We start from the raw sequence: 17,280 nt of genomic DNA, 5'->3' as shown, positions 1-17,280 counted from the left end.
AGTTGATAATTAATTATTTAGTTAGTCAATTAATTCAAATATTAATTGATTAATTAATTTAATTAGTTATTAATTAATTTTAATTGATTATTTAATTAGATTTAATTATTTATTTGGATTTAACAATTCTGAAAAATAGTTTCGAGCTTTAAAAAAATTATTTAAAATTATTTTCAAGACTCGATAATTATTATTAAATCATTTTGAACTCAGATTCGGGTGTTCAAACCCTGATATTTAATTATAAAATGATTCGGAGACCCGTTTTAATTCTGAAAAATGTTCAAAAATTCGTATTAAATATCTGGAAAATCATTTTGACCCCGAATCTTCTTTGAAAAATTATTTTGATTGAATATCTTGCGTGCTATGTGCTACGTGCTATCTGATTGATGTGTTATATGCCTATGTGGTTATTGTTTGACTGTATTGGTCATAACTTTCAATCCGTAAATCGGATTTGGGTAAAACGAAGGGTAGATAGAAGCTTATAACGTCTATGTGATGATTAGAATAATATGAGATTGAATATTGAAAGATATTTGTGATGCCTATCAGAGTAAGCAAGGCATAGGAAAGAAGAGTAAGTGATCGGTAAATAGAAATGAAGCGTAGAAAAAGAAGGCAAGTGATCAATGAATAGAAGCAAGACATAGAAAAAGAAGGAAAGTGATTGATGAGTAGAACTGTTAGATGAGTACAAGTAACTTTGAAAACCATATGTGATAAGGCAAGTAATTCTGAAACTTTTTTGAGAAAAATTGCAAATATTTCTGAACTTTCTCATGACATGTAGCTAGTATTCAAAATAAATCATGTTTTATCTTGCAAGCGCTTTAACCTATTCAGCCTTGAACCCTGATCATATCATTGAACTTGAACTTCAGCTGTAAGCTTTCTTTCTTGTAAACCACCAACGGTTGATTTCCCAGATATTAAACCATACAAATACAATACTACTGCATAAATACATACACACCATAACCAAATACTGAAACAGAATTACTTGAGCATGCAGGAACTTATATACCCTGTTATACCCTATGACATCAAAGATTCGTATCATGTTTTATCATTGAACCATTGTTCATCAGATACCTGATTCTTCAACAGACTTGAAGCCGTTCTACATACACATATACCTTGATATACCCTGGTGATACTTATGAAATGTCTTATGCTCAGAGATAAATATTTTATCAATGTTAATTATGATTTTATTTTATTGAATTACAATGATTATTATATTGAATCATTTTAGAATTGGATGGTTTTATATATATGGACCAGATTTGTGGTCATATTAGGCCAATGTGTGCCTTGGATCCAATATAAAGAGCAGAACTGTGTGCCCTGCTTGGGGTTCGTACGTGACTGATCAACAGCCTAACCTTGGTTTTTAAAATGAAAAGTGAATATCCAATTCTAATCATTGCTTATCCAGAAACTTGATTCTTCTGAATCATTTCAATTGGTCATTGTTTAACCTCAGTTATTGTTATTATGACTTGCTGAGCTAGTTAGCTCACTCTTACAAACCTTTTTATGTTTTCAACAGTTGAATAGGAAATTGTTGGTAACGAGGATTCCCAATCCAGTGTGCGAGCTAGGATTCCAGGTTAAGTTGGATCGAGCTAGGAGGAGCTTTATATTGTAGATGAGTCATGCAAGATTGTAAGAATGATACCATTATCAGTTGTAATTTGAACTTGTTGGGATTTGGTATGATGTAATAAAAGTTAAGGTTGTGGCTTGTTTTCATACTTTAACCTGTTGCGATCCGTGGTTGTATAAAGAAGGGTCAATGCATATAAAATTTTATATACAGGTTTATATATTGTGTGTGTGTGTTGCAACAATATGGTAGGTTTCACCATTTAGTTCTAGTATTGTTTCCGCTACAAGGCCATGCCACTCCAATGTTTCAGCTTGGAAGTGTTCTTCATTCCAGGGGCTTTGCCATTACAATAGCACACACTAAAGTCAACCCTCCTAATACTATTAACCATCCTTATTTCGACTTTCTACTCTTATCAGACAACACACATTATTCTGACAAATCGGGTACTCCTAATATTGAAGACATACAGAGTATCAAGAAGAAGAAGTTGTTTGATGTCAGCAAGTCGACTTGAGTCTTTCATAGGCAATCTATCTGCTTCATTAGTGATGTAAACTACTGACGCCACTCTTGAATTGTGAGTACACACTTCTGTAGACTCCACATATTTGACAAATTATTACTCTAAAATGCCTAATCGATTGAAGAAAAATATACACAATCCATATCAAATTGAAGAAGAATTGTTACTCTGAAATCCTAATGATCCTAATCAACATATCAATGATTTATAATATTAATGTTTCAAAACTCATGATACACGGAAAAACACAATGACTTGATTGAAGAAGAATATACACAATCTATATCAAATTGAACCCAATCTAACTGAACAAAGAAGAACATATATGCTCGATTAAATAAGAAGATACACAATTAATTCGGGAGAAAAGGATTTGGGGTTTGTTTTACCATTTTGTAGTTTCAATCTTCTTCAAGATCTTGACTTTTACTCTAAGTGTGTTAGTGTCTTGTTGGCATGTGTTGTGTTTTTTTTGTTTTCTTATCTTTGTTGTTTTGGTTAGCCCAGTAAAATATTAACTCAAATAATTTTGAAGCCCTCCAATAACTTGGGCCCAAAATTTAGACATACTGCAACGCTCTAAAATATTCATTGCAGTAGAATGTTAATTTTTGACTCCTCCCGCTTTTTATAGTTCATTTGCAATATTTTTAAAAGTCCTTGCAATACATGTGATGTATAATCTCATTTACAACATTTTTTGATAAATTTTTAGAAATGTGGTTGTCATAGCCAATCTATGGTGTAGTGTTAAATGCAGATGATTCTCCTTTCTCTAGAGCCATGAGAGCATAATTCCCAAATTCTTCATTGTGATCATCTTTATCTGTATCATCCCAACTCTTGCCTTCTGCAATATAAGCCTTTCCCTGTTTCTTTTTCAAGAGAGCTTCATACTTTGCTTCTAATTATAAATAAGCTTTATCTTTCTTCACCTTCTTTGGCTTTCCACACTTAGTGGCAAAGTGACCTAACTCATCACAATTATAACACCTTATCTCTGACCTGTCAACAGATCATGTTTAGTAGCCTTCTTTGTTAGCTGAGTTAAACTGTGTTTTTCCTTTCCAATTGTTGTTGCTGTTGGATGTCTGACCCTTATTTTTGAAACACTTTGGCTTCTTAACCATTATGTTAGAGAATTTTCTTGCAAGGTAAGCCATTGGCTGGTTCATCTCATTAAGTTCATCAAGGGTGTAGAATTCATCCTCTTCTATTTCCAGTATGACTTACTTCTGTGGTTCCTTATTCTTCTGTTTAACAGGTTGAACATATGAAGTTTGAGCTTCTAGTTCATCATCAGATGACTTACGGTCATTGGAAACCAATGCACTAGTTCAATCAACAACATGTCCTTGACCAACTCTCAATGATTTTCTTTGTGACATTTTCAGCTCATAAGTCTTGAAGATTTCATAGAAGACTTCCAGTGTCATTCTGCTTAGATTTCTTCCTTCTCTAATAGTAGAGATTTTTTGTTCCAAATGATCAGGAAGGGTGAGCAAGAATTTTAGGTTGACCTCTTCAGCTTCATAGTATTTGTCATGAAGCTGTAAGTCATTTATCAGCTTATTAAATAGGGATGGCAACGGGTCGGATCGGGTCGGGTTTCTGAAGATCCAGATCCAATCCATTATATTCGGGTTCAGTTCGGGTTCGGGTTCGGATATCTAAAATGAAGATCCAGATCCGTCGGGTTTTTTCGGGTTTTGGTTCGGGTTCGGATCTAATTCAGATACTTAAAAAACAAAAAATAAATAAAAAATTTATCTTCCAATCAAAAACATGAATATTGATTTTTTTAAAAAAAATTTATGAATGTAAAAGAGTTTCACATGTTTTATTTAGCATAATAAACGTGTGAAATATTCCTAATTTAATTGTTTATAATCACTCGTTTTAATTATTTAATGCGCAGTATTTAAGAAAAATACAATATCGATAACATGAATGTAAATTATGTATCGCATTTATAAAATTAAGTAAAATGTTAATATATATATTTAATAATTCAAAATATTTCAATATATATATATTGTATGTTATATATATAATATACAATACAATATAACATATATATATATCTATATAATATGTTTTATATGTTATATATGTATATATACATACTTCATATATATATATATTGTATCGGGTTTTTATCGGCTCTCGGGTTTGGCTCGGGTCTGAATCGGGTTTCGGGTTTCGGATCGGGTTTCGGTTTAGAACACCTAAGATCCAGATCCAGATCCAAACTTTTTTGGGTCTAAAAATAAGATCCAAATCCAGATCCAGATTCAAAAAATCGGGTTCGGGTAGACCCAATCGGATCGGAACGGGTCGGATATCCGTCGGGTCGGGTAAAACTGTCATCCCTATTATTAAACCTCTCAAAAACATTAGTTATGCTTTCCTTAGGTTTAGCCATGAAACCCTTGTACAATGACACCAAGATCCTTCTTTGATTAGATCTGACCTCTTCTGTTCCCTCACACAGTATCTTAATTTTCTCCCGGATCTGTTTAGTAGATTCACAGTTGATAATATTAATGTACATCACATTATTAAGTGACTCAATTATTATGAGTTTTAAACTGTTATCCAGTGCAACCTTTCATTTTCAGGCTTTGTGTAGGTTGAGGGATCTTTAGGTGCATAATGTGCCGGTATGACCATGTCTCCATCTATAGCTTCAGGAACCCTTCTATAGGAATGAAAGGTCCATTTTTAAGAATTTGAATATACATGGGGTTGGCCATCTTTATGGACAATATCTTTTTCTTTTTTCATAGTGTGTAGTTGATCTTGTCAAATACAGGTATCTTGATGCTGCTTAGTTTCTAAGAACTCATTCTTCCAAGATCTTTATCTATTTACTTTCAGGTTTTGCTCTGATACCACTTGTTAGATATTAAATGCAAATAAATGTAAAACAGGGGGGTGAATGTGTTTCTTGAATTTTATTTGGCTTTTAAACTGTTTGGATAATTGTTGAACAAAGTAGTTATAAATGTGTAGAGATATTATGTTTAACAGAAATCACACAAACACAACATTTCAGAAACTCACTTAATTGTATTAATTAAGTTTGTCTTTCTAAAAATCTGTGTTCTTAAGAAAATAAGAACTTGTCTTCTATCTTGAGAGAATACAAGATTTTCTAGATATGTTTGTTACTGCTAAACTAAGGAGCCGTTACTGCTTTATAGACTAGCAACACGGGTTTACAAAACTTGCAGTAAAATGTACTAAACCAATTTCTAAAGCAACCTTGTCTATTTCCTTTTCTGGTGCTAGCATATATGTGCAGAATCTTGCAGGTCCGTGACCATCCTTTGTCCAGTAAATCTTTGCCCTTGATCTTGTATTCTTCAAGCTGCTTTTGTAGACTTTCCAATTTAGTGAACGAATTGTTTGTTGACTGATAATCTTGAATCTTGAACTTGTCGATATTCTGAATTTGAGATGATATATCGAGATCTCTTTTTGTTTTGTAGAGAAGTGACATATCGATAAGTATAATGACTTATCGATATCTCGAGTTCTCGACATATGTAATGACTTGTCGAGATCTATGGTTTTCGACATGTAGTATAACTTGTCGATATCTCTAATTCTTGATAAGATTTTGACTTGTCGACATCTTGAGTTCTCTACATGAAGAATTTGACTTGTCGATATCTTTGAGATATCTGCATGCAGAAATGACTTGTCGATATATCTGAGATCTCTATATGAGGTATTGACTTGTCGATATATGAGATCTCTATATGCAGAAATGACTTGTCGATATCTCTTGGGACTTCTCTACAAGTCATTTTGGAGTTCTCGACTGACTTCTCGATATCCCTTGATCTGTGACTTGTCGATATCTTGACTTAGAACATTTTTTCTAGAACAACATTATTCAACTCCAAGCTTCTATATTTTTCTCTGAGGCATGATCATGACTTGATCTTCTTCCAGAGTTTATTTCTTAGCTTGAAATTGTTCACTGAAAAATCCTCCAGTTTAATCTACTAAACACTTTTACAGACTCAAGGAATTTAATTACATAATACAAATATTGATTATCATATAACTTAATCTTAGGGCTGTCAATATGACTTAGTCTTGTTATTATACAGGCATGTCTTGCACAACATAATAGACGCATTACTCAATTTTTATAAATGAAATTATACCCCTTAATCATATTTAGTCTTTATAAAAGATTTAAACAAAAAAGCATATCAACTTTTAAAAAATAATAATTTAATGACCCAAAACATATATTAGTTTCTACGTTTTAGATTTTAAATTAATAAGATATTGTCTCATCCGTTATTTCGGTAAACAATATTTATATATCGACCAAATTATCACTCTTCTTAAATGAAACCTCTAATTATCTATTACATTTAGTTTTTGAAATGGATTTAAACGAAATATTTCCCAACCACTTTTATGTACATTAGTGACATGAAATTTATTCTAGCTTGTACATTTTAGATTTCATCAACCAAATCACGCTCAATCTTTTAATGTATTTGCATTTATCGATCATATTCAATTTTTAAAATGAATTTCAACGATTGATCTCTGAACCAATTCTTTTGTAAACTAGTGACCTAAAACGTCCTTAGTCCATAAGTTTTGGATTTTATCAACCAAATCACTCTCAATCTTTTAATGCATTTGCATATATCGATCATATTTAATTTTTAAAATGAATTTGAACGATTGTTCTCCCAACAAACATTTTTGTAAATTCATGACATGATATATATGTAGCCTATCGATCATATTCAATTTTTAAAACGAATTTGAATGATTGATCTCCCAACCAATTCTTTTGTAAATTAGTGACCTAAAATGTACCTAGTCTATAATTTTTGGATTTTATCAACCAAATCACGCTCAATCTTTTAATATATTTGCACATACCGATCAAATTCAATTTTTAAAACAGATTTGAATGATTGATCTCCCAACAAACTTTTTTATAAATTTGTGACATGAAATACACTTAGTCTATATATTATATTCAGTTTTAAAATAGATTTGAACGATTGATCTCCCAACCAATTCTTTTGTAAATTAGTGATCTAAAACGTACTTAGTCTGTAAGTTTTGATTTTATTAACCAAATCACGCACAATCTTTTAATGTATTTGCATATATCGTTCATATTCAATTTTTTAAACGGATTTGAATGATTAATCTCCCAACCAAATTTTTTGTAAATTTGTGACATGAAATATACTTAGTCTATCGATCATATTTAAAATTTTAAAATGGATTTGAACGGTTGATCTCCCAACCAATTTTTTTGTTAATTAGTGACCTAAAACGTACTTAGTCTGTAACTTTTGGATTTCATCAAACAAATGACGCTCAATCTTTTAATACATTTGCATACGTCGATCATATTCAAATTTTTAAAAGGATTTGAACGATTGATCTCCCAACCAACTTTTTTGTAAATTTGTGACATGAAATATACCTAGTCTATCGACCATATTCACTTTTTAAAACGGATTTGAACGAATGATCTCCCAACTAATTCTTTTATAAATTAGTGACCTAAAACGTACTTGGTCCGTAAGTTTTGGATTTTATCAATTAAATCACACTCAATCTTTAAATGTATTTGCATCTATCGATCATATTCAATTTTTGAAACGGACTTGAACGATTGATCTCCCAACCAATATTTTTTGTAAATTTGTGACATGAAATATACTTAGTCTATCGATCGTATTTAATTTTTTAAAACAGATTTGAATGATTGATTAGTGACCTAAAATGTACTTAGTCTATAGGTTTTGGATTTTATCAACCAAATCACGCTCAATCTTTTAATGCATTTGCATATATATATATATATATATATTTATATCATATTCAATTTTTAAAACGAATTCGAACGATTGATCTCCCAATCAACTTTTTTGTAAATTTGTGATATGAAATCCATTCGCATCTATCGAATGAGGCACAATCTTTTAATGCAACTTATCGATAATTTTCAATTTTTAAAACGGATTTGAACCATTGATCTCCCAACCAATTTTTTTTATAAATTAGTGACGTAAAATATATTTAGTCTGTAAGTTTTGGATTTTAACTTGGTGAGATATATTATTAATCAGTATTCAGAAAATTGTTTGATTACTAATTAATATTCTGATGAGTACATAAAAATTGAAAATTGATCGATTCAGATTTAAATGAGTACTTAATCGAGTATTTGAATGCTTAAAACCAGTATTCAAAAAAAGCAAAATTAAGAAATTTTTGAGTTTTCTAACGTTGCTACAAACTCAAACCGTATATTTCTTTATTTTGCATCTTTCTTTGTGCATGAGTGTACATGTACATGTCATTATTTGGTTTTTTGTAATTAAAATGTGAAACGTCTAGGTGGATTTTAACCCCAATGTAAAAGTCAAATATCCAAAAGGGCCCCACAAATTGGTTTTTGGTTTGTAAGTTGGGGATTTCAATTTTGGGATTAGAAGAGAAGCGAGGGAAATCTGGGATTAATTTTTAATTTGAGTCCCGCTGAGAGGCGCAGTAGTATATATAGGACTCGTAAGTAGTACACACACAACACATATGAAGTCTTTCACAACAGCTTACAAGTACTAGGAACAACAATATATATTCAGACAAAAATAACCGATACATATTACAAAACATAAAACATATAGATACATATACACACAGCTCCAGCCCCCTCTTTGTATCTAAAACCCTTGTTTTTTTAAGCTCAACCGATCGCGTCTCTTTGAATTTTTTTCATTGGGTTCTTGTTTGGATCAGCTTTGCACTCAAAAGGGTCTTTTCTCATTGGTAAGATTGTTTTCTTGTTTGTTTTAATTCTTTGTTTTTCTGAATTGATGGTGTGATTTTTTTTATGTGTTTGTGTTGATTCCGTTTTCTTGATTTTTTTTGTTATGTGTGTCAGAGGCTGTTGGGTTGGTTTTGTGGATTGAGGAGGTGATTTTAGTAGGTGGGTTGTGTTTGGTTTTGGGTTATAGAGGATTTTGTGGTTTTAATTTGTGTTTGATGAGATGAGGAAGGGTTTGAGATCTGGGAAGAAAGAGGGGTTGTGTTGTTTGAATGAGAGGGGGTTGGTTGAGGTTGAGAAGGTGGAGTTTAGTGCTGGGAATGAGGAATGTAGGGAAATTGGTAGTGGTGTTGGGAAAGAGAGTGGGCGGGGAAGGCGGGGGAGGAAGCGGAAGAATGTATATGTTGGGAATGAGGGTGGTGAGGTTGGAGTTGGTGTGAAAATGAGGAGTGAGGGTAATGGTGATGTCGATGGTAGTGGGGATGCGGCTCGTAAGGAGGCTGGGGAGGGTGGTTTGGTATTCAACGGGGAGAGGAAGGGGAATATGATGAATGTAGATGACGGTGATAGGATTGATGTTAGTAGTGGTAGAGTTGATAATCTGTTAAAGGAGGCAGTCGAGGGTAATTATGAATCTAATGGGAAGGAAGAGGTTAGTTTGATTAATGTAGATGACGTTGATAAGGTTTATGGTAAAGGTGGTGGTGTTGTTGATACACCCTTAAAGGAGGCTGATTATGAATATGCTGAGAAGGAAGAGGATAGATTGATGAACGTGGATGATGGTCATAAGGTTGATGGTTATGGTAATGGTGCTGGTGTTAATACACCTTTGAAGGAGGCTGATGAGGGTGATTATAAAACTGATGAAAAGAAGAAGGATAATCTGATGAATGTAGGTGATGATGTTAAGGTTGTAGTTGGTGTGGAAATGAGTGTCGATGCTAATGGTGATGCCGATGCTAGTGTAGATACACTTGTAAAGGAGGCTGATGAGGTTAATCATGAATATAATCAAAAGAAAGAGGCCAGTTTGAAGGACATTGATGAGGGTGATAAGGTTGTACCTGCTAGTGAAGTGAGCGTTAATATTAATGGAGAAGTTTATACTGGTATTGAGGCGGCTGATGAGGGTAGTTTTAAATCTGATGGAAAGAAAGTTAAAGTTCAGAATAGTGCGAGCGAAGAGATAAAAGTAATTGAAAGCAATTTTGATTTTAAGCAAGAGCCTGCTAAAAAGCGTCGGGGTAGGAAAAGGAAAATTGTGGAGGGTTCTGCATGTATTGAGGGTGATGGAAAAAAGAGAGTCAATGATGGTGTGGGGCCTGTTAGCAGAAGGGTGTTGCGCTCTAATAGCAATACTTGTGAGGAAAATTTTGATACCAATAAGGATGAAAAGCCAGTGAATTGTGGGACACTGAAGATGTTTACAGGTTCCCGCGGAAGACCTCCCAAGGTGCAAGAGGGAAATCAGATAGTTATGGACGCTAAGAGTGATACAGAGGAAGATGAAACACCTCGACGCCTTGGTAGACCGAAAAAGTTAAAAGGCCGTGGTAGACCCCCTAAGGTTATGCCTAACAATCAGGCATCTCGTGAAGAGGATTCTGATGCGGTGAAGTATGAAAAGCCACGATGTATTGGCGGGCCGAAAAAGTTAAAAGGTCGTCGTGGTAGACCACCCAAGGTCAAGCCTGACAATCAGGGAAGTGGACAAGAAGATTTGGATGCGGGGAAGGATAAAAAGCCTCATGATGTTCTGAAGTCGAAAAAAATAAAAGGCTGTGTTGGTAGACCCCCCAAGGTTGAGCTCAATAGTGTAGCATCTGGCGAAGAAGATTTAGTTAAGAAGAAGGATGAAGAGCCTCAAAATAACAGCTCAATGGTGCAAGGAAAAGATGGGGGACAGAGGTTAGCATCGGAGGTGAACACTGATAAGAAACAGGATGCTTTAGGATCTGAGGGAGCTACTAGTCAGTCGAATATTGAAATGAAGAAAACAGATAAAATAGGGCTTAGGGAAGAAAAGCAGGTGATCAGGGAACAGATAACAGATATGCTAAAAAAAGCAGGGTGGACTATTGAGTATAGAGCAAGGCAAAACAAAGACTATGCGGATGCAGTATATGTTGACGGTAATGGGCGAACTCATTGGTCAGCCACTCTCGCTTACCATAAGCTTAAGGAGAAAGTTAGAAATGAAACTGCTGACAGTAAAGAAGTTTCTGCTTTTGAGCCAATACCAGAAGAGATACTAAGCAAACTTTTTCGAATGACAGTTCCAGGAGCGAAATGTAAGAAAGGCAGTAAGAGTGTCATTAAAAATGTCCAAAAAATTAATAGGAAACACTCATTGAAGAAGAAAATCTCTACCAAGGGCACAGGGCAAAAGAAAAGGCACAAAGAGAAAAAGAGTTCTTCATGCAGAGCAGGCGAAAGAACATCAAGAAGGGGTATGAAAGGAGATGCATCCGACTCTGAGAAAAATGATTCCCCTAGTTATTCTCGCAGGGGAATGTCTCGATCAAAATGGGAAACTAGGAAAGGTAGGAAGCCATGCACTTTGTTGGCTCGTACCTCTGCAAAAGGTTCAGATGCAGATAGTGATGGCTACATACTCTATGATGGGAAGCGCAGTATATGGTCATGGATGATTGACTTGGGAACTGTTTCTTCTAGTGCAAGGTTGACGTACATGGATGACAAAACGAAAAAGATATTGGTTGAGGGAAAGATTACCAGAGATGGAATTATTTGTGGTTGCTGTAATGATGTTGTAGCAATTTCCGAATTTCTGTCCCACACTGGGACTAGTGTGTCAGCTGACTCTCACCCATTCAACAATATGTATATAGGGTCAGAGTTGTCTCTTTCCCAGTGCTTAGTGGATTCATGGAATAAACAAGTGGAATCTGATCCAATCACATTTTGTAGTGGTGATGTTGATGGTGACGACCCAAATGATGATACATGTAATATCTGTGCTGATGGTGGTGACCTGATCTGTTGTGATGGTTGTCCATCTACATTTCATCAAAGCTGCTTGGATTTCGAAGTAAGAATACAAGACTTAAATCTGCTTCATTATATCAATTCAATTTTTTTCTTTTTTATTCTTGACATTAAATTGTGATGCACTTGTTTCCACTATTATGGGTTTTAATACTATATATGTTTTGCAGAGGTTTCCTTCTGGGGAATGGCGGTGCTTACACTGTGTGTGCAAATTCTGCAAAACAATTGATGGGAAAATCTCTCAAGGGGATGGTAGTGTCAAAAATCCATCTGGATTGCTTAAATGCCGCTTGTGTCAGGAGAAGTGTATGTCTAGTACCTTTTTCTTTTTGTAATTTGTTTTTCCAGTTGTGATAACTCTGATCCCCCCCCCCCCGGCAAGCCTGATCTTTTGACATCATAGGCTTACTAATATACTGATGAGTAAATTTTCACTTTTTTAGTCCACCAACATTGCACCCTAGAGGTGGATGCGGAGATGATTGATCAAACAGATTCATTTTTCTGCGGGAAAATATGTCAGGAGGTATGATATTTCTGTTAAATTGTGCAGTAGATTTACCGTAAGTAGAACTTTTCAATTTTCATTATTATTTTGTGTCTGACTTAAATCGGGTAATCGTGAAATTTCAAAAGAGCTTCTGTTGATTTAAATAAAAAAATTGCTCTGCTGAAAGGTTACAATAATCAGTTGAGATGGATAGCTGACAATATACAAATATCATACTATAGTTTGATTAATAATGCTATACCGAATCCCCCCGCCGGCCATCGGGGGCCGAGTGATACGGCCATGAAATATTGAATTTTTGTATCAAGTGTTTGAATTCATCTATTGTTTGATTGAATTAATTATACACATGCCTGTTTCTTAACAGATATTTACGCGACTTAAAGCGTTGATTGGGGTTAAACATCAGCTGGAAGACGGCTTTTCATGGACTCTTCTTCAGTATACGGATATCAACCAAGATAGTTCTTTTATTAGTGATCCCCTAAAACTTGAATGCAATGCCAAGCTAGCTGTTGCATTCTCCATCATGGACGAGTGTTTTTGCCCCATTATAGACGAGAGAACTGGGATAAACACTATTCACAATGTTGTCTACAGCTGTGGGTAAGCGCTGAAGAATTGTTCATTTCTTAAATATATGTGTTAGTGCCCATCACTAAGCTTATGCCTTGTTTTTGTTGTTAATGTAATCAGTAGAATATAATCATTTAAAAAGGGGATTCGATGAAGGGATTCGATGAAGACACTATTGCAGTTGCATTCGTTTTATAAAAGTATGGTGTTTTTTGAAGTTTGCTAATGGAAACATTTGCATTTAAAGTAAACTATTTTACTGCACATAATATGGCATTGCATAAATAATTCAGACATAACACAATTCTGGAAAGTTTGTCTTAAAATACCACAATTCAGAGATAGCCTCAAAATACCACATCAATCTAATGTGCATCTATGGTATGCGTGCAAAGTGTCTCGCATAAAAGACATGTGTGACACATGTGAAGTGTTTGATACCCCGCGCATTGCGAGTCTATGCTTAGAAGCATTTAATATCTCGCGAATACCTCACGGCTCACACGCATTGCGTGAATGTACACATTTCTATCACATATTTCTGTATCAGTATAATTTCTGTTTATCACATTTTTGGCATTAATATAATTTTGCATATTCAGGTCAAATTTCGATCGTCTGAATTTTAATGGGTTCTTCACCATTGTTCTGGAGAAGGGTGATGATATGATAGCCGCAGCATGTACAAGGTTATTTTAATGCCGATATACTGCCTTCAAATAATTAACATATTCTTGCTTTGATATGAGAATTGATTACATAGCTGTCGACAAATGTAGAGTCTTAATGCTTGACCCTTTTTTCAATAGGATTCATGGGAGCCTATTGGCGGAGATGCCATTTATAGGGACTCGCCATATGTATAGGCGTCAAGGGATGTGGCGTCGACTTCTGAATGCAGTCGAAACTGTAAGTTGAGCTATTTATGTATATTTCCATAATTATTGGTAAGCACTATGTTATACTATTTTTGGAGAATTTACCTTCTGCTTGCATTTGAGGTCCAATAGGAACAGTTAGTGTGGATATTAATAAAGAAAGAATTATGATGCATGTAGTTATTATCAACATATACCAGGTCATTTTATGAACCTTTTTTCAAACATATTGATATGGTTTAAAGATAGGCTTTCCTTTTCTATATTAGAATATGTTCATATTTTTTACGTAGGCAATACTAATTCATCAACATGATGACTTTGCACGAGAATCGGAAGCATTGCACTTGTGATTAATATGCATTTCATGTTACCCTCAAATTAACCCTTTGACACTAACCTTGAGGCTACAAATCTGGGCTATGGTTGTATATTAATTTTTTCATTCACATCTTTAGGGGACCTGCATACTTGACAGGGTTCTAGTCACCTAATGCTATAGGGTAACAGCTTAAATCTGCCTTATATGTCCAAGAAATGCTTGCAAAATTTGTCCAAAACGGTTGATAACTGCTTATGATACTGATGCTTGTAACTTCTAAAGAGTCTCTTTAAGTATTGTATGTCATGCATGAGCCATACTGTTGTATCTTTGTTTCACTGATCATTGCTATGTAAATTGTCTACCTTTTCTTTCTCTTGCATTGTTGCATCTATAAATCAATCTATAGCTATGCTGCTTGTTTGATGTCACAATTGTCAATCTATATCCAGGCTCTCTGCTCTCTGAATGTTGAGAAACTAGTTATACCTGCTATTTCTGAACTTCATCAAGCATGGACGTCAGTTTTTGATTTTAAGCCTCGAGAAGTATCGACAAGGCAGGAAATGCAACGCATGAGCGCGATTGTATTTCCTGGAACAGATATGTTGCAGAAACCCATTCTGCAAGAAGCTTTAGCTACACCCAACTTGATTTCAGCTGCAGGTATTTCTCGTGTGTTCATACTGTCTTTCTGTCTAACATATTTTTCATTGTTCTGAAGTGTATAATTTCCGAAGTTGCAGTGTCAACTGACCTTAACACAGAACATGATGAACCAATTAATGATGAACATGCTGTGCAAAAAACTTCAACAAACATGATTGAATCCACAAATGCCATATCTGGTGTTACAAATATTCATCCTGAGAAGACCGGTGCGTATATTGATATGAACTGTGATGAAAAAGCTGTCAATGCACCAATGCAGGGTGAAGTGAAGCAATCTAAGACAGATTCTAATCATCTGATTAAAGGCTCCCTCCAGAGTGCAATTGAAGATCCAGAGCAATCGGTACAAGCAGAATTTATGCACAAAGGTCATGGTTCTGAAAGTTTCACAATGTCGGAAAGCAATTGTGGTTCTATTGTTGATATTCTTCCAATTGAATCACAGTTGTGCTCCAAGCCTTCTAAGCAGTCAGCTGACTTCGGATTTCAGGTTGATCCTTCTGTGGTTAATACCGAGAAGTGTGAACAACTGTGTAAATTGAACTCTTGCCTTGTGAATCCTCATGATACTTCTAGCACTTCTACTGCACCGGGTTACTGAGGTAATTTTAAGCTCCAAAAGTGGCTGCTGACATAGTATGTTTATCTTGCTACTTCCACCCAATCTTTTTCCTGATAATTTCTTTAAAAAGCTAAAGATATTATACTTCTTTTGCAAACTTTATTATTAGAATAACTATTGTAACTAGTTACGTAATTATTAAGTGTAGAAGTGTTATAACCAACCATCTATACAAAAAATTTCATCCTCATTTTAAATTTATCTTCTTGAAAAGGCCTACTTGCTCCAACTTTCTGAACTTTCTGCCTGAAAAACTAGACACCATGTCTCTTAAATTGTCATCTCACAAGTTGTTGAATATATGTCAGGTGGGTTCGTGTAGATTGTTGAAGAGTGGTGACCTGTAGTCCTGTACTAAATCGACTTGGTCATAAGTGTTTAGGATATGTTGGCTGGTTAGGCAGAGAAAAAACAAACTTTCTATGTTCTGGTGCTGTAAGTTAGGGATTGGGATTTTTGTATATGGTAAATGTGAATATTTAGCTTCAAAGAGAGCAGACATCTTATTCAGGTATGTTCATTGTTCCAATGCAATTTTTGTAGTTGCTCCTTTTTTTTCTGCCTTGGGGTTTTGGTTTATCTTTCATTGTTTTCCTTTTTATTTTAGAGTTTGTTATCTGTCTGAACCTATAAATTAACCTGCGAGAATTTTTTTTTGTCAATATTTAATATATACCGATACATCATATGTTAGTTTAATGTAATGTGTGTGTGTAAAGGTTGTGAAATGCAAGCCATGTCTAGGGTCTGTGTGTCTGTGTAACTTGTTATACATTTTTGTGTACGTTATCATGTGCACGGCAAAATAGCTTTATATTAGAAAATAATTTTTTGGTTCTTTTATGGACATTTCTTACATTCTCGGTTTTATTGTAATCTTTTCAATGGTAATAAGGAGATGCCAACTGATGTATATGGATAATATTCACATACAAACAGAGTAGCCTTGTTGATTGTTAACTTTATTACATGAAAGAGTGTGGTTTACCTCCATACCTAGCTCTTTGTTTGCTTTGTTATACTTGCTAAAGTTCTGCTTTCTTCCACTCATGCAGTTGTAATTTTGTTACATCAGACAACAATGTAGAGAAATACAAATGTTTAAAGAAGGGTGGAGATTATCAGGCTTGCTTGATGTGGTTGTAAAGTTTCAACGAATGGAGGAATGATGACGTCTTGCAGTAGAAATTGATATTAGTCATTTGTCACATCCTTTAATAACTTTAAATATTGTTGGATTTTTTTTGTCATTGCAACTTAAACTTTCCTATAAACATTTTTTCTCCTGCACAAGATTATCATAACTTTGAACTTCAAGTTTAATTTTCTCAAGTCCTCTGTTGTGCTTCTTGTCAATGAAATGATTTTGATACAGGGTGTTCCTGTTTATTGTAGATCATTGTCAAAGAGTTCATTGTTGGCATTGAGAACTCCTTATGTTAAAATTGTTGCGTGCATCGAGTTACTTGTTGAACGTTTTGTTGTTTTGAATATATGATAATTTTAGCTTCGTCCTTGTTATATCTTTACTGCATATTTCCATGATCTTATTTACAATCATTCTAGGAATCAAACTTGTTTGGGAAAAATTGTAATTTGTTTGTCATCCCCTAGAGGGGTGTCAAGATCTATGGCATGACATTCTTGGTGTCTATCTATTGGAGTTGTAAGGGAGCCCAAAAAGTGCCAAGAGAAGTTGTCTAGCTCT

General features: G+C 34.5%; 1 protein-coding gene across 2 annotated transcripts; it reads left to right on the top strand.

Annotated features, from left to right (window-relative positions):
• Nucleotides 1–8,659: 8,659 nt before the first annotated feature.
• Nucleotides 8,660–16,966, top strand: LOC141708526 (uncharacterized). 2 transcript variants are annotated; one of them, XM_074512191.1, is made up of 11 exons: nt 8,660–8,978; nt 9,094–12,031; nt 12,159–12,297; nt 12,435–12,517; nt 12,870–13,108; nt 13,681–13,767; nt 13,888–13,987; nt 14,731–14,944; nt 15,025–15,552; nt 15,881–16,083; nt 16,628–16,966. In XM_074512191.1, exons 2-9 carry the CDS (start codon nt 9,200–9,202, stop codon nt 15,549–15,551), a joined length of 4,221 nt encoding a protein of 1,406 aa, XP_074368292.1. In that variant the 5' UTR covers nt 8,660–8,978; nt 9,094–9,199; the 3' UTR covers nt 15,552; nt 15,881–16,083; nt 16,628–16,966. The 2 variants fall into 2 exon arrangements, with proteins under 2 accessions (XP_074368292.1, XP_074368291.1); XM_074512190.1 differs by having other exon boundaries at nt 15,019–15,552.
• The last annotated feature ends 314 nt before the right edge of the window (nt 16,967–17,280 follow it).

Source organism: Apium graveolens, chromosome 2, assembly GCF_009905375.1.
Source record: "Apium graveolens cultivar Ventura chromosome 2, ASM990537v1, whole genome shotgun sequence".
Lineage (NCBI taxonomy): Eukaryota > Viridiplantae > Streptophyta > Magnoliopsida > Apiales > Apiaceae > Apium > Apium graveolens.
The sequence above is the reverse complement of the archived record's forward strand: the minus strand, read 5'-3'. Positions and strand labels throughout refer to the sequence as shown.

What these genes read in the sequence shown, in the direction of transcription:
- LOC141708526 (XM_074512190.1), top strand. Translation starts at nt 9,200, where the DNA reads ATGAGGAAGGGTTTGAGATCTGGGAAGAAAGAGGGGTTGTGTTGTTTG. An exon ending in AAAGCTGCTTGGATTTCGAA is followed by an intron (nt 12,032 to 12,158) that starts GTAAGAATACAA and finishes TATGTTTTGCAG; the next exon opens with AGGTTTCCTTCTGGGGAATG. An exon ending in CCGCTTGTGTCAGGAGAAGT is followed by an intron (nt 12,298 to 12,434) that starts GTATGTCTAGTA and finishes TCACTTTTTTAG; the next exon opens with TCCACCAACATTGCACCCTA.